The sequence below is a fragment of the Canis lupus genome, chromosome 2, assembly GCF_011100685.1.
Source record: "Canis lupus familiaris isolate Mischka breed German Shepherd chromosome 2, alternate assembly UU_Cfam_GSD_1.0, whole genome shotgun sequence".
NCBI lineage: Eukaryota > Metazoa > Chordata > Mammalia > Carnivora > Canidae > Canis > Canis lupus.
In genome coordinates, this window is record NC_049223.1 from 36,083,445 (window position 1) to 36,103,802 (window position 20,358).

A 20,358-nucleotide genomic window follows, 5' to 3' on the forward strand; every position below is an offset into this window, starting at 1 on the left:
GAGATTGTACTGTTATATCAGACTGGGAATTCACAGTAACAAGGATTAGAGGTGCGTGGGTGGCTCAGTTGGTTGGGCTCAGGTCATGATCCCAGGGTCTTGGGTTAGAGCTCTGCATTGGGCTCCCTGCTCAGTGGCAAGTTTGTTTCTATCTCTGCCCCTCCCCTCTGCTCATGCTCTTTCTCTGGTGCTCTCAAATAATCTTTTTAAAAAAATAAAATAATGATTAATATGCTGAAATCTCTGATGGAAAAAGTGGACGACGTACAAGAACAGTTGAGTAATTATGCAAAAGATGGAAACTCGAAGAATCAAAAAGAAATACTAAAAACAACAGAAACAAATGCCTTTGAGGGGCCCATCAGTAGTCTCAAAACACCTAAGCAAAGACTCGGTGAGCTTGGAAATATGTCAAGAGAAATGTTTCACACTGAAATTTGAAGAGAAAAAAGGAATAATTTTTTTAAAGGTATAGAATATCCAACAATCTTTAGATAGTTACAAAGGTGTAACATATGCATAATGAGAATACCAGAAGAGAGGCAGGAGGAGAGACAGGAGAGCCCAAAAGGGGTAATTTCCAAAAGTTTTGCAGTAAAGGGAATCAGAGACTGAGGCTACTACAGGAGGAGAAATGGGATAAAGAGTTTTGTTTATAGGGGTGCCTGGGTGGGTCCATCTGTTAAGCATCCTGATTCTTGATTTCAGCTTGGGTCACAATCTCAGGGTTGCAAGATGGGGTGAGCCTGTGTCAGGCTCTGCACTGGGCATGGAGCCTGCCTAAGATTCTTCCTCTCCTTCTGCCCCTCCTCAACCCCACCCCACCCCACCCTTGCGCAGACTCACTCTCTTAAAAAAAAAAAAAAATGTTTTTAAGGACTGTTTTATATGCCGATAGGAGTGATCCAGGAAAGCAGGACATTTTGATGCTGCAGGGGAGTGGTGGTCTTGCTGGAACAATCCCTCAAGGAGGCAAGAGAAGTGGGATCTAGTATACAAGTGGAGGAACTAGACAAGGAGCAAATAATAGGAAGAAAGCAAAGTAGGAAAGCAAGGCTCTCTGGTGGATATGTGTGATGGTTGTGGAAGTTCTTTCCTGCTTGCTCTGATTTTCAAGGTCGTAGCTGAGAGAAAAGGTGGCGGCAGAAGCAGTGGAGGTTTGAGGCTTTATGAATTAGTCTTAGGACACTGAACAAACAAGAGGAATACAATGTGGTTGCCATCTGGTGTTAAGGCCTCCCTTAAAGTTCAAAATACTATGTTCTATTTATCATTATTATATAACTCAGTAGTCTGTCAAAATATAATTTGTTAGAAATGTATACTTGCTTCACTAGCATCTCATCACAGTAAGGATTTGGGTTCCCAGGAATGAGGCATCAAATTTAGTTAGATCTCCTTAGTATGTCAACTGGGTAATCTCTTATCAGATAATATGCTGTTACTTCCCCAGGTTCTTGTGTATGTTCACTACTATTGTGGTGAACTATTCAGGATTATAGTTGAACAAATATAACAGCTGCCTTCTGGATATCAAGGCACTGAGAGGGATGGGATAGAGCAATATTTAAGTCTGCCTTCATAGAGCTACATTTAGTGGGAAACAAAATACACAGTAGGTAGTGAAAGAGCTGGGTCAGGGAGTAGGGACTGTGGATTGCTACTTCATACTGAAGGGTCAGGGGAGATCTCTGATAAATCACACTGAAGCAGAGACCCAAAGGAAGGAAGGGAGTAAGCCTTTGATATATCTGGGGGAAATAGTGGGCCAGGATCTTATATCTATCTCAAAGTACTTTCTAAACAGATTAAATAGAAGAGGCCACACCCCATTTATGTCAACATGCTGCTGCTTTTTATGAAATGCAATAAAACGTTAAACACATTCACTCTTCTCTTCCTGAAATACGGTACCATTTATACTCAACAGTATCGTTTCGTTTTCCTCTGAGTATCAGATTTGGGGTTTCACAGATTCAACTTGTTCCATTTAGCTGTATTTAATATTTTCTTACTGATCAAATTGTCGCAACCTGAGCAGCAGAAGCCCCATTAAACTGGCTGTTTTGACCTTTCATTACTACCCCTTATTTTTTGGCAGCAAGATATTCCAGGCTCACTGTGATCCCCACCCCAAAATGTAATTACCTCTTTTCCAAGGAGCCAAGAGTACCATCAGAGACCCAGTCTGGGTCAGGAATCCATCCCACTTGCTCTGCATAAGAACCGGTTATAGCGGGATGACATTGCTACTGTTGGACCATCAGAGAAAACAGGCCTGGGAAAGAGATCTTTTTAAGATCCCAAGTTCACACAGCCATGTCCAGTTTAGCTGTTGTGACTAAATTTTTTCATTCTAATTTTTTTCTAGAACATTTTAAAATGTATTTATTTAAAATGTAGTTCCTCCTTCACCGGATAAACAAAATGCAGTATATCCGTACCACAGAATACTGTTTTGCAATAAAAAGGGAATACTGATGTGCATTAAATGGATTAACCTCAAAAACATTCTGCTTAGTGAAAGAAGCCACACCCACAAGATGCCATGCCATAGGATTCCACTGATGCAAAATATCCAGAAAAGGTAAATTGTAGAGACAAAGCAGATCTGTGGTCACCTGGGCGCAGTAGGAGTAAGGAGCTCTTGGGGATAGAAATGGATGTGATAGGAAATTGCAAGCTCCAAAGACAATACAAATCAGTTTATATTTAAAATAGGTGACTTTTGTGGGCATGTAAATTATATCTCAATACAACTGGTAAAAAATTAAACCCCTTTGCCAACTTCTACTTGTCCCTCAACTGGTTATATTGATCCAAGATGTTCAATTATATTTACTTTTCTAACAAAAAAAACCCCCACAACTAAACGTATTTTCCATACCCTGCAGTTCTTTTATCCCTCCTGGTCACAAGTCTCCTTATTCTTTTTAGAAGCTGTACCTTGTTTGGATCCCAGGTACAGCCAGAAGAACATCACAATCTATTACTCATCCGTTCAAGCTCACCATTTTATACAGGTGCTTCATTTTTATAAACGATTTTATTCTCCCCCTGGTGACGGAAGACGAGGTCAACAGTTGCCATGATTGTGCCTTCCTTAAGATTTTATTTATTCATGAGAGACACACAGAGAGCGGCAGAGACATAGGCAAGAGGGAGAAGCAGGCTCCCCAAAGGGAGCCTGAGGCAGGACTTGATCCCAGGACCCAGGGATCACGTCCTGAGCCAAAGGCAGGTGCTCGCCCACTGAGCCACCCAGGTGCCCCTCCCCTGAGTGTGCCTCCCTATAGAGCTGTTGTGAGGAGGGAGTATGAAGCTTTGCTCACCCACTCTTCCCAAAATATGTAAACAGCAACCCAGACCACTGTCTGCCCTCTGGGGGGTGCAAGTCCACAAAGACACATTTTATTTGAAAATACTGGATTTAATAGAAAATATCACATTGTAAACAAGTCCACTGATCCATTAGCTTAAGACAGAATAACAGCACAATCACGTATAAAAGCTAAAGACAAAACACTGGTACCCAATACAGTACTTGAAGAGAGGCCTGAGCTAGTCTCTGAAAGATCTTTCCCAGAAAGGAAAGGAAGTAGGAGCTTCAAACAGGCACAGAAACAGGAAGGGGAAGGCAACATCCGCTTCACAAAGGCTTATGAGAATCTAAAGGCAGGGCAATAAATTCATTTTGTGAACAAGAGGTGAAGGATAAAGGGACAAAGGAGTCTGTTATTTCCTGATGCTCTGGGAACATCAGACCACGCCACAGGAACCTGAGCGGGTTGGAAGGGCAGGGTATTTTAAGTGGAGAAAGGCTACTATTAGGCAACTTTAGAAGCATTTGGTATGTTGTCCGGGCACTCAGCACTCAGAGAAACAGGATAACATGTTGTTCCTGTTGTGACTAAACTTAGGCCTGAGCTGCTTGCCCCGGCCGCCTTTGCTGAACACGACACTGTGGCAGGATCTGTTGCCCCAGTGAGACCTCGGAACAACAACATGGGTGCCAGAGGGTCCCAGAGGGAAGGGAGTTTGATGTGGCTAGCCACCTTGAGGCTCTGAGTGTATCAGCAAAAGCCTTCTCTTTAGCCCTAGCCACCCATATCCTCCCCCGGGGGTCCTCTTGAGTTCACAGAAAGGCCAACTGTGAGAGCAGGGGGGAAAAAAAAATAGCTAGGGAAAGAAAGGAATCATTTTCTTGCCATGGCACTTATAACTGAACAGAAGGTTGAGACTTTGTTCCTTAACCTAGAACACTGAATTCTCAAAGGAGAGGCAGGCCCACTCAAGAGGGCCTTTCAAAGCCTCTCCAAACAGGTTCTGGCCAATACACAGGCCCCCGTACTCCCACAATGGAGAATCAGTGTATGTAATGATAGAAATTTCTGACAGGAGTGTGTCGTCTGTGAGAACTGTGCCAGAGGCAGAACAAAAGCTAAAAATCCTGATCTGTGTAGGGCAGACCTCAAAATTCCAGAGTACGTTTTTCTGATTAAAGTAAGTTAGAAAACATGTCCTCCTCCCTGTAGCTAAATTCTCATGACTAGGTTCCATGCTGCATAGCCAAGAAAAATATCCATTGATCTGGAGTAACCATACTGGATTAAAGAAACACCATTCTGTCCTCCTAAAGGCAATTTCCAGAATTTGCTCTGCCTGTCCTAAAGAGGTACTCGATGCTAGGATGGGTACAGGCTAATCACCGTATGGTTTCTCAGAAGGCTGGTTTTTCTCTGTTTCTTTCTCTTTGATACTGTACAAGGGGTCCACCAACTTGTTATGAACAAGCATTAAACCTGTGAAAAATTAAAAACAAAGGTACTTAAATGCAGGTAGAAGCAGTGTTCCACGATTATGAACAATATCCAGCAGCTCTCAAAGTTTGTCCTAGTACTGAAAACCATCTTTTCTCTGTGACTCCAAATGATATAGATACTGAGAGTAAGAAAAGAATTTGTTATTCCCAGTGAATGCTAGAATCCACAACCCTTTTATAAATTCAATCTTTAGAGGTGTTGGCTATCAAAAGGTTAACCTCTTCACCAAAGAATAAATTCGTAATTTGTCTGCTTAGTAAATGAGGGTTTTCCCCTAAGTTTGCCTAAAGAGGTGTGTCCTTTTTAAAGTAGAAAAGATCCTTGTGACAGTTTGGCGCCTTACCTAGAAGGGAGAGGCCTATATGAGACCTGGAGAGATTAAAAAAACCCAAAAACCTGAGGTTCAATATCCTGCCAAGAGAACACCACACAGCTGCTGGACTACTTTCATTTCATTTTCTTTGTGCCTCCTCAGAACAAACGGGCCTCCAGAAATAGACCCTTGCAGTCATGGATGGAAAAGCAATGACCGTAAGGTTTGGTTTTTATTGAAATCCAGAGTTGTCTATGAAACCAGCCAGAGCAAGAAAACTAGATCCACTCCTCACCTCCGGCATACCCTAAAACCTGGCCACCTACTTCCGGACCCACCCTTCCCCCTCCCCTCACCTTTGAAATACTTGACAGTTTTCACTTTCAGCTCCAGGGTGGCATCCTCGTCGCACACAAACACCGTGCGGGGATGCTGCTGGAAGGCAGACACAGTCCACATGTGGCTCACTCCTTCCTCGATGGCCTTGTACAGAGCAAAGGCCTTGTGAGCACCCGTGATGAGGATCATCACCTGGGGATCAGAAAACAAGCCTGTGATGCAGGAGGATGAGCAGTGGAACCTGGAGTCCAGAGGCCTGAATTCTGGTCCAGCTACCCCAACTGGCTATAAGCACTGTGTGTTTTTAAGATATGGTTTATAAGTTGTTAGCCTGCAACACACTGCTCCCTGCTCTGTGTGCATCACCCATGACCTGAGGCTGGGAGCATCATCAGCCCCATAATCTATGATGAGGAAATGAACTCCAGGGGACTAAGTAGTTTAACCCGGGTCATTCTTTTTTTTTTTTGTTTTTTAACCCAGGTCATTCTGACCCAGAGTCCACGCTCTAGACCACCAGGTGATGATGCCTCCTGGTACCTTTGACAACAGCTGTGAACACATAGGCCAAAGGCCCATGCCTCTGACCCAACAGTTGGGACACTGGGTTCCCAGGAGTCCTAGGCTGAGTTTTCACAAGTGCAGTCTGAAGAAGAGGGGTCCCAGCCTGCACCATCTCCAAGGGGCCGTGAAGTGATAGGGGGTAATGGTTATATGTGCAGCCACTGAGATTCAATCCCACAAAAGCTGCCCCTTAATCTGGTCACTTTCAATTCCAGGTATTAGACTGACTAGCGGGACCTGGAATGATGCTTTATGTTCAAATAAAACAAAGACACCCGACTCCCTCAACAGTTAAAATGTCAAGAACATAAGTGCTGGAAAGTGACTGTAAAGGTACCTTGCTCTCTAGATTTCCTCTCATTGCGATGCACTTGTACCACAGGGTTGTGAACAAGATGTACTGTTTCTTAAAAGAAGAGAAGCCAGAGGCATGGAGAGAATGGAACTCTTTTTGTTCAGGATCCCAGAACTCCTGATTTCCAGACCCAGGTCCTTCCCCAAAGCATGATACCCTCACGTGACAGGGAGGGCCCTCACACCCTAGTGTTAACAAGCCGTGAGGCCCAAAACAGCAAGGTAACCCTCCACAGTACTGAGTCAAAAGTTATCTAAGGCAAAGCTGGTAACATCACTCATTTCACAAAGTTCTCTTGAAATAGGGAGCTTTTTTTCACTGATTTAGATCTTTGTTCACAGATTTGGGCAAAGAAACTTGAAGCTAAAATGTCAGTGACTGCTGCCCACTGACTATACCCCTGAAAGGAAGAGAAAATGCATTTAAAATTCTAGTGAAAGATAGTAAAGAAACTAGAACCACAAAAAATTAAAATGATACCAAACTTTCTAGGGAAAAACACACTAAACTGGGTTAAGACACTTAAATCACACTTCTCCACGTTTAGGAGTCCCCGAGCACAAGGCCATAACCACATGTATCCCGGGTGGCAGGGGGACCTCCATTCAAACAGTGACCTCCACTCACTGCAGGGAGTCCCTCTCAGTACCTGGGCAAATAGGCTCATTCCTATTCAGACATTAGTGGTGCTCAGCATCTCTTGGCCTTAAACTCCAAAGGGGCACATAAGCAGAGGCCAGGGAGCCCACAGCCTCTCGTGCGGAAAGGGCTCCACTGAGAATAGAATAATAGTTACCTCCAAAGAGGAAGGAGGAACAGTCATAGGATGAGCTGGGAGTTTAGCCTTATTTATAATGCCTTCACTTCCAGTAACCGTGTACTCAGATGGTACTGGATAGTTAACAACCAGACAAGTCCAACCCCCTAAGGAAGGCCTGTGGACCCCAGTGCCCTTACCTCTCTAGCATCCATGAGAGTGCCCACACCCACCGTCAGGGCCATGGTGGGCACCTTGGTGAGGTCACCATCGAAGAACCTAGCATTGGCCAGGATGGTGTCCATAGCCAGAGTCTTCACACGGGTCCTGGATACCAGACTGGAGCCTGGCTCATTGAAGGCAATGTGTCCATCAGGCCCGATGCCTGCCCAAGAGAAACAGCCAGGACAACCCTGTCAGCCCCAGAGATCCAAGATTTTAAGAATGGACAATCTACCCTTCCCCACCTGGGGTGTGTGAAAATCTTTGAAATCACAACTCTGTTCTCATTCACCCCCAGGGAAGATACACTGCAAGCATAGGTCCTCTCCTCTCCCCACATCCTGCCCATTTTCTGTTTGAGGCACACACACATTTCTGTTTGTCTGGTCACCTTGCTACCACCACCCTCGAAAGCTAAGTAAGCAGTACTCCAAATAGCTTCTGCTTCAGCAGATCATTGAAGGGTAACTTCTTTAACTTCTTTCTCCTGCCAGTAGTCAAGGGTCCTGGTGCTGGGATAGCCCCAGCAAATAAAAAGCAGAGACTGAACAAGGGTTGCAAAGTTTATAAAATCTTAGAACATGAGAGCTCTCAGCCTTTTCCTCCTACCCTGAAGTAAAGAAGAGTTAGGTCTAGAGCAGTAAAAGGCACTCCAACTTACTACCCCTGTAGATGACTTCAGATGTGGCAAAAAGATGGAAACCTAAGGGGACAGCCCAGGGTAGGAAGAGAACACAGACTGACAGGGGAAACCCTAGGTTCCTGCTTTCTTTCCACTGCTCTGGCTGACCTTGGGCAAGTCACAAAACTTCTCTGGTTCAAATGGCTATCTATAAGGTGCAGGGGCTGAGTGTGGAATCTTCTGGAACTATATGAGTCTTTGATTTTTACTGTGTAGGTTAAGTCCCATGGACTGATCCATATAAAAACTTAAGGAACAAAATCTTAGAGTCCAAATCCAAATATCTCACTTTACCATGAAGGCACTAAGGTTCAGAAAAAGGAGATGTCCAAAACCACACGGTCAATGAGTGGCCCAGTCAAGGCAGGGAGTGAGGGCTCCTACTCTGTCTTCCCTGCCTACGCAAGGTGATAAATGATTCCCACTGTTACTACTGCACTGTGAGGAAGCTGTTGGGAGACAGGCCTAGGTCTTACCTTCCCCTCCACGTGTTTGCACCACCCTGGGCCTGCCCTGGACACATAGCGCAAAGTGTCACACTCACCTCCGACAAACAGCTCGATGCCCCCCGCGGCTCTGATCTTCTCTTCAAAGGCGTCACACTCAGCCTGCAGGTCAGCTGCATTCCCATCCAGAATGTGGGTGTTTTCTGGGCGGATGTCAATGTGCTTGAAGAAGTGGTTCCACATGAAGGAATGGTAACTCTCCGGGTGGTCTCGAGGAAGGCCTGTGGGGCCGCGGCTACACTCAGTCATGCCAGGTGGAGCCAGAGCCCTCCTCCCAAAGAGGATGCCGAGAGGCCCTCAGACCTCCACAACACTTGCAGGGGAATGCCTATAAGGGGGCCTTGGGCACCCATCCTCTGACCCCGAGCCACTGGCCATTCGGCTGAGATGGTACCCCTGTGCCCACCCACCACCACAGGTGGCGGCAGGACTGGGCCAGAGTAACTGCACATCAAGAGCCTGAGAAATCCCCTCATCTGGATCTCCTTCACACAGGCAGTAATTGTAGACGGGAGGCCAGGGCTACTCTCTGCTTCCTGAGAAGGCCTAGCAACCTGGGCATAGGCCTTGGGCCATCTGGGAAAGGAAGCATGCATACCCCCTGCCCTGTGCCTCCCACCCCACCATTCACCCCCATATACCCCTTTCAGCCTGAATCCCAACCTGAACACCAGCTGGTTGGAGAGAATTATCTCAGGGCTTCCCCAAAATGATTTCTAGCCAAGAAGAAAAAGTTTCAAGTGGATGTTTAATTAAACATGAAGAGTGTTTAATGCCAGCCTTAAAAAGGAATGAAATTCTAACACATACTGCAACATGGACAAACACTGGGAGGTTTTGTTGAGTGAAATACGCCAGTTGCAAAAAAGGCAAGAACTCTACGATGCCACTTAAACGAGGTATCCTGAGTAGTGAAATTCACAGAAGCGGTAAAATGCTAGTTGCTAGGGCTTGGGAAGCAGCACATGGGTAGTTGGTGTGGAATAGTAGAGTTTCAGTTTTCCAAGATGCAAAGAGTTCTGGAGATTGGTTGCACAACACCGTGAATATACTTAACGCTGCTGAACTCCACATAAAACAATTGCTGGATGGTAAATTTTACGTGTATCTTACCACAACTGAAAACAAAAATGTTTAAAGTGAAGCCTTACGAAATGATGGGAGAGGGGGGCAGGGAGACGGAAGACCAAGGTATAGCTTCCCAGCACCGGAAGGGCCACCAGTCTCTGCTCCTCTCCCAGTGTGCCCAGCAGGGAGGGGAGCTAGAGGATGACACGGAAAGACCAGACACAGACACTGGGGAACACACCCAGCCACGATCCCCCTGGTTACAGAAAGAAGTGGCGTGGAGCTAGGGAGGAGGAGGAGATGCTCTTATATTTAAAATGCTCGCTGTGTACAAAAGGCTCCCCTACCTGGTAGATCCCTTAATGCTTACAACCCGAGGTCAGCTGTCATGGCACCATTTTGTAGGTGAGTACACCAAGGCCTGGGAGAGATGGGTGTCGCTAATTGAGCTTATCACCAAACATCACTGGTTCCCGGAGACATCCCCATTCTACTCCTGGGCTGAGCCCGGAGGGGGAGGAGCAGGACCCTCCTGGAATCATGTAAGACCTTGAAAGAGACTCACCCACGTACTCATCCATGTTGAAAGTCTTCACATATTTGAAGGACAGGTCTCCATTCTTACAGTACTCAATGAGCTTCTTGTAGCAACCAATTGGGGTGCTCCCTGCAAGAGAGGCCACAGCCATGAACACCCTTCAGCTCCTAGTTCCTGAGGAACGAGTCAGGATTCTTCAGGAGGAAGACCCTATGAGATCTGAGACGGCAGGTCAGATCCGAAGTCCGGCCCCCGGTGCCCCAGTGCCAACTGCCATCCCGTAAGTGCTTCTGAATGCCCCCCTCCCCGCCAGACTGCCAGCTCCAGGGCAGGCCTGTGCCTGTCCGCTCTGCTGCTGAATCCCGGTGCTCAGCACACTGCTGAGGGGAATGACTGGATTAGGAACCTGGGTAAATATCACACTTACATATTCCCTGAGCAACCAGTATGTGGGAGGCAGTGGGCCACAAGATGGGAACATGGAGGAGGGAGAGCCACAGCAGCCACGGTGAAAGAGCTCCGGGTCTAGGACTGCAACGTGAAGCAGTAATGTCCGCCGTGACCAGGCTAAGTCTACGGGGTTCAGGGAAGACTTCCCCAAGGGGCAGCAGACTCATTTGAGTTGAGTCTCATTAAAAAGTCTCTATGTCATAAAACATAAAAAAGGCAGGAAGACCTCTGTAGATTAAAAAACTAAATATGCATGAAGTTTGGATACTGGATTATTGGGGGGAAAAACATAAAAGATAAATGTGGACGGGATCCCTGGGTGGCGCAGCGGTTTAGCGCCTCCCTTTGGCCCACGGCGCGATCCTGGAGACCCGGGATCGAGTCCCACGTCGGGCTCCCGGTGCATGGAGCCGGCTTCTCCCTCTGCCTGTGTCTCTGCCTCTCTCTCTCTCTCTCTGTGTGTGACTATCATAAATAAATAAAAGTTAAAAAAAAAAAAAAAGATAAATGTGGACAATTAAGAAAAAATGTTACTATTGTCTGTATATCAGTGATACTATGGAATGATTTTTAATAGGTATGATTGCAGCGCTATAGTTATGCAACAGGATGTACCCTTATTCTGAGGAGATACATGCCCAAAGAGCAGAGGTCAAGTGTCAGAAGGTTTGGAACTTACCTTCAAGTAGCTCATTAAAAAGTGTGTGTGTGTATGTGTGTGTGTGTGTGTGTGTGTGTGTAGACAGAGAATATGAGGCAGAAGAGATGAAGGGTAAATGTGGCAAATGTTAATAGCTGGTAAGGCTGGGACGCCTGGGTGGCTCAGTGGTTGAGCATCTGCCTTTAGCCCAGGGCGTGATCCTGGGGTCCGAGGATCGAGTCCCGCATCGGGCTCCCTGCATGGAGCCTGCTTCTCCCTCTGCCTGTGTCTCTGCCTCTCTCTCTCTCTGTGTCTCTCATAATAAATAAATAAATAATCGGTAAGGCTAGGAAAATGGTACTGTCCTTTCAGCTTTTGTAAATATTTGAAATATTTTTAAAATAAGTTGGAGGGGCACCTGGGTGGCTTAGTTAAATGTCTGCCTTTGGCTTAGGTCATGATCTTGGGGTCCTGTGATCGAGTTCCACATCAGGCTCCCTGTAAGAAGCCTGCTTCTCCCTCTGCCTCTCTCTCTCTCATGAATAAATATTTTTAAAAAAATAAGAAAATGGAAAGAAGCCCCACCCAAATCAGATTGCTCTTTTCAGCATCTACTAATGGCTTCTCATTTCAAAAAGTGACAACCAATCCTCACAAAGTCTCTACATACCTTGGCCCCTGGTTACCACCAGCAGCTCCAGGTAGGTCCACCTCAGCCAGCATTGCTCTTCCTTCAGGGACCTATGTGATTCTCACTTCTGGCCTTTACTCAAATGTTGCTTTCTCAGAAGGACCTTCCCTGCCACCATAGCCAACACTGTAACCGCCACCCCTGCCTAGACACTCCTTATCCCCCTTCCCTGTTTCATTCTTCTCCTTCACTCATCACCATCTAATATACTCTGTATTTTGTCAATTAACTTGCTTATTCTGTCCCACTCAGGAAGGCAAGACTCTATGTCTTTGTCATTGTATCCGCAGCACCTAGAAGAGCTCAGCATACAGTGGGCATTCAACAAATACCTGCTGAATGGAAGTTCCCTCCCTGTCCCCATCATCAGTCTGTCCCTAAGACAAGGCCTCAGCCATGCCTGAGCCACACACTTCCCCGGCCTCCCGCTGAGCTTCATCATGTCCACTTTCCAAATTTGTTTCCCATCAATTCTGTGCTCCCCAATATCTAGCCAATACATTCCTTTTCTGCTTAAGTTAGCCAGAGTTGGTTTCTTTGGTTTCCACCCAGAGCCCTGACAGAAGCCATGCTCCAAGGAACCAAAATGGAAATACTGTGCTGGTTCAGGTAGGACAGTCGGGAAGGGGCCAGATCTCAGAGGACCCTGAATGCCACACTGAGAAGCTGGGATCTGATTGTGCAGGTGATAGGGAGTTAGGGAGGGATCTCAGCAGAAGCAGAGACTCTGACCTAGAGAAGCACCACAGTTAGAAAACAGGATGTTAGTGCAGCCCCTCCAGGACCTGAGACATTAGTGGTTTCACAGAGACGTGCAGATACTGCTCCCACAAACCTCTCTGGTGCAGAGGCCCACAAACTTCATCCCACAGGCTAAACCTAGCCTGCTGCCAGTGTTTATACAGCTCATCAGTTTTTTACATTTTTAAAGTAAAATATCAGAATAATATTACTTTGTGACATGTGAGAATTATATAAATTCAAACTTCAGCATCCATCAAGTTTTATTGGTAGATGGCTATGCACATTCATTTACGTGTTATCTGCAGCACTTTTGAGATACAAGGACAGTAAGCAGTTGCAACAGAGGCTATATGGGCAGGGAAGCGTAAAATATTGACTCTGTAACCATTTACAGAAAAAGTCTGAAAAAAAAAAAAAAGAAAAAGTCTAAGTCTCCTGCTCTAGTGGATGCCACACTGGGACAAATCCACCCAAACTTGGAGAGAAAGAATCAGGACATTTGCCTTGAGGAGCTGGGGTCAAAAAAATATCCTCCCATAAAGGCACTATTCTGATTTTTCCATAAGAAACTGAGACTAGGGTCGCTTGGGTGGCTGAGTGGGTTAAGGGTCTGCCTTCGGCTCAAGTCATGATCCTGGAGTCCTGGGATCGGGTCCACACTGGGCTCCCTGATCAGCAGGGGAGCCAGCTTCTCTCTCTGTGTGTGTCTCTCCCTCAGCTCGTGCACTCTCTCTCTTTCAAATAAATGATATTTTTTTTTAAAAAGTCCCTTGGCTCTGTGAGCCCACATACCTGGCCCCTTAAAAACCCTAATGCTCGCTCACTTTCGCGAAATCCTTGGCACCCTCTCCATCCCACAACGCACCAGTAGGAAGTCCCAGGGTGAAGTACTTGTCTGGCCCTGGGTTGAACTGGATGATGCGGTTCCTGATGTACTTGGCTGCCCACTCGCTGGCCTGAGAATAATGGTCCAGGATGATTAGCTTCATCTTGTCCTGGAGGCGGCAGGTGACAAAAGGAATCCGTGGTAAAGGACAGGGAGATAGGGACGCAGGCGGCCGGGGGGAGGGGAGAAGTCCTTCTCACCCAGCAACACCCTCTCCCAGGGTGTCTCTGAGAGAGGAGGAGGTAAAGACCCCACCGTCCAGTTCACACAGGCTGGGCCCAGCGCCGCCGCCACCCACCAGGAGGCGCTGCTGGAGGACCGACCGCGTTCTGACCCCAGTCCCTCCATTTACCAGCTAACCAACCGCAGGACCTTGGTCAAAGGGCTCGAGTTCTCCCAGCCCGTTTCTTCTTCCGCGAAAATGAGGACAACAGCACCTCCCTGACAGAGTCCACGATGGCGAGTATCCGACGAGGCTGCACGAGCACCACACAGTAGTGGGCTCGGATCCGGCGCTCGACCGCCCCGTCCCGCCCCTCCACCCCACGCGCTGGGTATTCTGGATCCCGGCCTCTTCCTCGCTGGAGGGGGCCTGCGGTCGGCTCGGGCCACCAGGGCAGGGAGAGCCACGGGCCTCCCGGGAGGGGTGCTGCGCTGCCGCCCGCCGGCCTGGCTCTGCGGACCGTCAGTTCCCCCAGAGCACACGGGGGACGTAACCTTCCCGCGCGGCGACCCGAGCGGGAGGCGGAGGTGGCCGTCTAGGCCAACCCAAGGACACGGGAGGCTCTCCCGACCCCGATGGCGACCCCACCGCCCCTCCGGCCCCGCGCCGGGAAGGGGTCCCGGCAGCCCGCGGGCTCCGGCCTGGGGACCCGGGGCGGGGTCGGGTCGGGGTCGGGGTCAGCGCCCGCGCCCGCCCCCGCCCGCGAGGAGGGCCCCGCCGGCCCCGCCGGCCCCGCTCCCCACTTACTCGGACGCCTCCCGCGGCGGCGGCTGCAGCAGCGCCGGCGGCCCCGCCCCGCGCGGCTCACGTGGCCCCGGGTCACGCGGAGCCCGCCCCGGGGGGCCGAGTGCGGGCGGACGCGCAGGGGCCCGGCTCGGAGCCGACTCCGCCCCGCCCGCCGCCCGCCGCCCTCTCGGGAGCGCGCGGGCCTGGGAGCGGCCGCGGGGCGGGGAGCTGCGGGGGGACGAGCAGAATCGCTCCCCGACGGGTCCCGGGGTTGGGCCTGGCTCTGCCTTCGGTTTAACTTTTTTAGCTCTTTTTTTTCCTTTAACCTAGATATTACAACTTTTTTGCCTTAAATGCAATTGGATTTTTCTTCCTTTTTTTCCCCTTCTGAGCTTAATCTTCACAGCAGTCTGTACTAGGGAAAAAAGGAGGTCGGTGGTTGCCCCAGCGCCCCACCCCCAGATAGCACTGCCAGCAGTGTAGGCTACATTTCCAAATTGTTTTCCCTCGAATATACTTATTTTTTACAGAAATGGGAACACGCCACACGTGGCGTTCACATGGAGCAAGGTGGGGATTGGGCGCACCCCTCCCCTGGGGCCCAGCTGCAGCTCCAGAGCAGCTTGATGGAGGTGCTGTCCGTCTGGTGAGGCCCTACGCGATGTGGTGGAGCTACTACCTCTACAATTCTGTGGACTTGTTCCTTCTGCAGTCAGAAACCTCATCTCAGCTTGAGCACTGTAGATTTTTCATAACCCCAGTCTCCAGACACATCAGATAATGGGGCCTGGTCTGCAGCAGCTGCATTCAGATGGTTCCAGGAAGAGTGACCTCATGTAACTTTAATTGGGCCTGTCACCCTCACCCCCCACCCCCCTTACCCTTTCTGTAGGGAACCAATTCCAGGTCTCAATTAAGCCTGGCAGCTCTGGAATCAAAGAGCTTAGGGGACGAATCAGAAAGATCTCGTCTAGTCAATCCCTGGTTCTGGAGCAAGTGACTCCAGCAAATGACTCAACTTCTCCAGCTCTGAATTTTCTCTTCTGGAACACGAGAATTGAATGGGAATAAGTAATAGTGACCTCGTGTATTTGTTGTGAGTACTGGATGAAACAGTGGCATAGCTTGGCTCTCATGGCCAGCCATGATTACCTCTTCCCCAGCTTCCTTGCAGCCTTCTTTGCCCTGATATGCTCCCTGTCCTAACCAACTGTCCCCTCATGTCCCTCCCACTGCACGCCTGGGTTTAAACTTACCCATACCCAACCTTCCATCTTCTTGTGTTAGAACTAAAATGGGCTAATTAAAAGAATTGTGGATTCATCCTCACAGTGGAACACTCTGTAGCTCTCCTGTGGAGGGACTGGTACATTTTCATTGCTCTTGCTTTGAGGAAACACATTGCCCCAAGCCTCAGAAAATCCTATGCAGTCCCTGAGGTTCATGTGAGGTTTGTGAAGCTAGTCCTACCCCTTGGCCTAAGATCTAATCAATTAGAAATCTCCATGCCCCTGGCCATGATTGATTCGGGGCTAGGCAGACATGGAAGATGCATAACCAACAGCCACTCACAGGCTCCCTTCTTGGCTGCTTCCTGCTGTAGCCTCTGGAAAGTTAGCTACTCTCCCACCTTCTCAGTGAGGATGTGGCCAGGTAACCTAGTTCTGGCCAGTGAAGTAAAAACACTGCTCTGGGAAGATACTTGACTTTCTGAGAAAAGTGCCATGCTTGTGAAACAAACTGTCTCTGTTCCTTTCCTTTTCCTCCTGCTTTGAAGGCAGATGTGATGGGTGGAGCTGGGAAGGCCGTGTTATAACCATGAGGCAATAAGCATTAGGATAGAGTGAAGGCTAGAAAGAACTTAAGGACTTAATATTTGACCAGTGCTGGGGCTTCTGCTTCTGGACTTCTTCTAAGTAATAAATATCCTCATGGTTTAAACTTTAAGCCACTGTTAGTAGAGTTTTCTACAACTTGAAGTTGAAAACATGACTCATCATTACAGCAGATGATTCAGAGCTTCCTCGGAGTTTATGCTGGTATTTTGAGGAGATACGTTGCGGGGAGCTGTAAAATCCAGGAAAGCTTAGAGCTGCCAGTGAGAAAAGAGATACAGAGATACAGAACCCTGATGACATCATTTGAGCCACTTCGATCTGGCCATGTCTGAAGCCAAATATACCCCGTTAAGTTCAATAGTTGGATGAATGAATGAGTGAAAACATAATTTTTTTTTACCCTGAGGCTAGTTAGAGAAAATCCTGGAAGGATGTTTTGTTATCTAATGCTGCATAATAGATTATTCCAAAACTCAATGCCTGACAATGAGTCCAATAAGAGCTACAGAGAATTGGGGTGTCAAGCCACGAAAAGACATGGAAGGAAACTCAAGTGTTTGTCACTGAAAGAAACTGATCTGAATAGCCTATGTCTGCTATAATATTCCAAATATATAACATTCTGGAAAAGGCAAAACTGGAGAAACAGTAGAAAGATCAGTAGTTACCAGCAGTTAGGGAGGAGGGAGGGATGAATAAGAAGAGCACAGAGAATTTTTAGGGCAGTGAAACTGTTCTGTATGATGCTGTAATGGTGGGATGTGTCACTCTACGTGGGTCTAAACCCATGGAATATACAAGAATGAACCCTGATGAAAATGGTGGGCTTTGGCTGATTCCGATGTGTAAGTGCGGGTTCATTATACAAAAAACAGATATTTATTATATTTACATAATAAATGTGCCCCCCTCTGGTGGGAGATGGTGATCATGTGGGAGGCAGTGCATGTGTGAGCACAGGAGACATACAGGCAGTCTCTGGATCTTCCTCTCAATTTTGCTGTGCACATAAAACTGCTCTAAAAAAATATTTTAAAAAACATTTATTGGGGTGCCTGGGTGTCTCAGTGAGCTAAGTGTCTGCCTTCACCTCAGGTCATGATCCCGAGGTCCTGGGATTGAGCCCCTGCATTGGGGCTCCCTGCTCAGTGGGGAGCCTGCTTCTCCCTCTCCCTCTGCTGCTCCCCTTGCTTGTGCTCTCCATCAAATATATAAATAAAAATTTCTTAAAAAATTAAAAAATGAAAATAAAACATTTTTATCATCTCTCATGATTTCTGTATGCTAGATATTCAGACAGGATACAGAGGGGATGATGTCTGGAGCCTCAAATGTAAGACTCGAAAGCTGGAGCTGGAATCATGAGGGTCGTTTACACATGTCTGGTGGTTGATGCTGGCTGTCATCTGGAACACTCACGTTGGGATTTCTCGCTGTGGCCTGGGCTTCCTCACAACGTAGTGGCTGGGTTCCAAGGGCAAGCATATTCAACAGATGTGGGTGCCGTATCATGGAATGGACTCCAGAGCCACACTGTCTGGATTTGAATCCCAGCTCCACTACTTACTAATTGGGTAACTTATGGTAAGTCACTTAATTTCTCTGTGCACTAATTGCTTCATCTATAAAATAGGAAAAATATCTTCCTTATCATATTTGCTATTATAACTAAGAATGATTACCTCAGGGAGGAATAAATGATTTAATAGATGTAAGGCACTTAGAATAATGCCTGGCACAGAGTTAGCCACCGCTAAGGAATCATTTTGAGATGGGTCTCGAAAGAGAATTAGGATTTTATCATTGAAGAAGAAGAGGATGGCTTTATAGGCAGGGGTGATCCAAAACATGGAGGCACAGAAACTGGGCCTGAGGTCTCAGATGGCCTCAGGCCTGAGGGCCAATTTAAAAAATAAAAACGCAGAAGACCCAGTTAAATTTGAATTATTCCTAATTGCCTACACGTATATATTTGAGATTTTTAAAATATTGCATTTAAGATTTACTTATTTATTTGAGGGGGGGCAGTGGGGAGGAGCAGAGGAAGATAGAGAAAATCTTAAGCAGACTCCCTGCTGAGTGTGAAGCCTGACTCAGGCTTGATTCCACTATCCCGCAGATCATAACCTGAACCAAAATCAAGAGTTGGACGCTTAACTCATTGAGCAACCCAGGTGTCCCAAGACACACATATTCTAAAAACAGACTTGTTTATCTGAAGTAAATTATAAATATCTAAATTACATACCTATTTATTCCATTATATTTCCCTGGCAATTTGGCTCTCCTTAAGAGTTCCTTGTTTTGGGGCACCTGAGTGGCTCTGCCCAGTTAAGCATCTGCCTTCAGCTCAAGTCATGATCCCAGAGTCCTGGAATCGAGCGTCGCCTCGAGCTCTCTGCTTGGTGGAGAGCCTGTTTCTCCCTCTCCCTCTGCCTGCTGCTCTCCCTACTTGTGCACTCTCTCTCTGTCAAATAAATAAAGTCTTAAAAAAAATAGTTCCTTGTTTTGCAGAATTTGCTTATCCTTGTTTTGCAGAATTTGCTTATAAAATTCCCTGAAGTTACAGTCTATGTTCCATTTACATTTTAATGTGATTTCTGCAATGGTCATATTCAACTAATTCTGTTCTTGGCCAACGAGAAATTGTGCTCAGAATTAGCATTATGAACCAGCATATGGAACATGTACTTGCAAAGAGTTAACAACACTAAGAATTGCTCTTCAGATGTGATTGGTTGAAGCACATAATACCATCTTTCGTAGAATAACCTGCTTTTCCACTCTTCAGGATTACATTGCATCTCTTAATCAATAACTTTGTAAAGTGCCCAGTAACAGAAAGGAGCATTGTCATCAATTTCTATTCCTTTTTTCTTCAGTACTACACATGTTTATTTGACTTGTTCCCATGCTGAAACAGTGTTTAGTAACACCTATGCCAAAAATCTTATTTTTCAATGAGGGAAATCCATTTTGAAAGATAGTCATAGCAGGTGCTGAAATAATTATCCACTTTGGGCTGAAATTTATTTTCCAGCTCATACATAATATCCCTTTTAAGAATAGCTTTGGGGACACCTGGGTAGCTCAGCGGTTGAGCATCTGCCTTTGATTTAGGGTGTGATTCCTGGATCCCGGGATCGAGTCCCTGCATCAGGCTCCCCGTGAGAAGCCTGCTTCTCCCTCTATCCATGTCTCTGCCTCTCTCTGTGTCTCTCCCATGAATAGATAAATATAATCTTAAAAAAAAAAAAGAATAGCTTTTAGGGGTGCCTGGGTGGCTCAGCCAGTTGAGACTCTTGATTTCGACTGGGGTTATGATCTTGGGGTCATGGGATTGAGCCCCATGTTGGGCTCTACACTCAGCGTGGAGTCTGCTTGTCCTTCTCCCTCTGCTCCTCCCCCTGCTCTCTCTCTCTCAGATAAATAGTTTTTAAATGTGAGAGAAATGAAGAATACTGAATGCCAATAAAATCACAAAAATCCTAAATTGATCACTTAGAACAGTATCAGTGCTGATATCAGTGCTGAAATAGGAGAGCAATTTCACAACAGTTACTTCAATCCTAATGAAAAAGACATCGAGTACTGTTGAGTAGCATTATGCAGAGCATGATTAGAATGACCAACCATAGAATTATTTATGCTGTGCTTTGACCTTGAATAAGTATTGTTTATACCCTTATACAAACATTCACCAAAAAAAAAAAAAACATTCACCAAAAGTTGTTTGTATTATCTCCAACAAAAGTAGTAAAAACATTTTTTTAAAGATTTATTCATGAGAGACATACAGAGAGAGGCAGAGACATAGGCAGAGGGAGAAGCAGGCTCTCTGTGGGGAGCCTGATGCAAGACTTGATCCCAGGGCCTCTGTATCTCATGACCTGTGCCAAAGGTAGATGCTCAACCACTGAACCACCCAGGTGTCCCAGTAGTAAAAACATTTTTTTTTTTTTTAGTAAAAACATTTTTAACAACTTTTAAAAT

General features: G+C 46.7%; 1 protein-coding gene and 1 long non-coding RNA gene across 5 annotated transcripts; both read right to left on the reverse strand.

The window, feature by feature from the left end:
- Positions 1 to 3,409: 3,409 nt before the first annotated feature.
- GNPDA1 (glucosamine-6-phosphate deaminase 1) lies at positions 3,410 to 14,620 on the reverse strand. 4 transcript variants are annotated; one of them, XM_038530473.1, is made up of 8 exons: positions 14,549 to 14,593; positions 13,951 to 14,054; positions 13,558 to 13,687; positions 10,195 to 10,296; positions 8,600 to 8,782; positions 7,352 to 7,536; positions 5,493 to 5,667; positions 3,410 to 4,802 (listed from the first exon to the last, which is right to left on the reverse strand). In XM_038530473.1, exons 3-8 carry the CDS (start codon positions 13,679 to 13,681, stop codon positions 4,702 to 4,704), a joined length of 870 nt encoding a protein of 289 aa, XP_038386401.1. In that variant the 5' UTR covers positions 13,682 to 13,687; positions 13,951 to 14,054; positions 14,549 to 14,593; the 3' UTR covers positions 3,410 to 4,701. The 4 variants fall into 4 exon arrangements, with proteins under 4 accessions (XP_038386401.1, XP_038386398.1, XP_038386400.1 ...); XM_038530470.1 differs by having other exon boundaries at positions 13,931 to 14,054; XM_038530472.1 differs by lacking the exon at positions 13,951 to 14,054 and having other exon boundaries at positions 14,549 to 14,620.
- Positions 9,292 to 10,187, reverse strand: LOC111092038. Its single transcript, XR_005355474.1, has 2 exons — positions 9,977 to 10,187; positions 9,292 to 9,679 (listed from the first exon to the last, which is right to left on the reverse strand). It is a non-coding gene; the product is annotated as an uncharacterized LOC111092038 (long non-coding RNA).
- Positions 14,621 to 20,358: the final 5,738 nt, after the last annotated feature.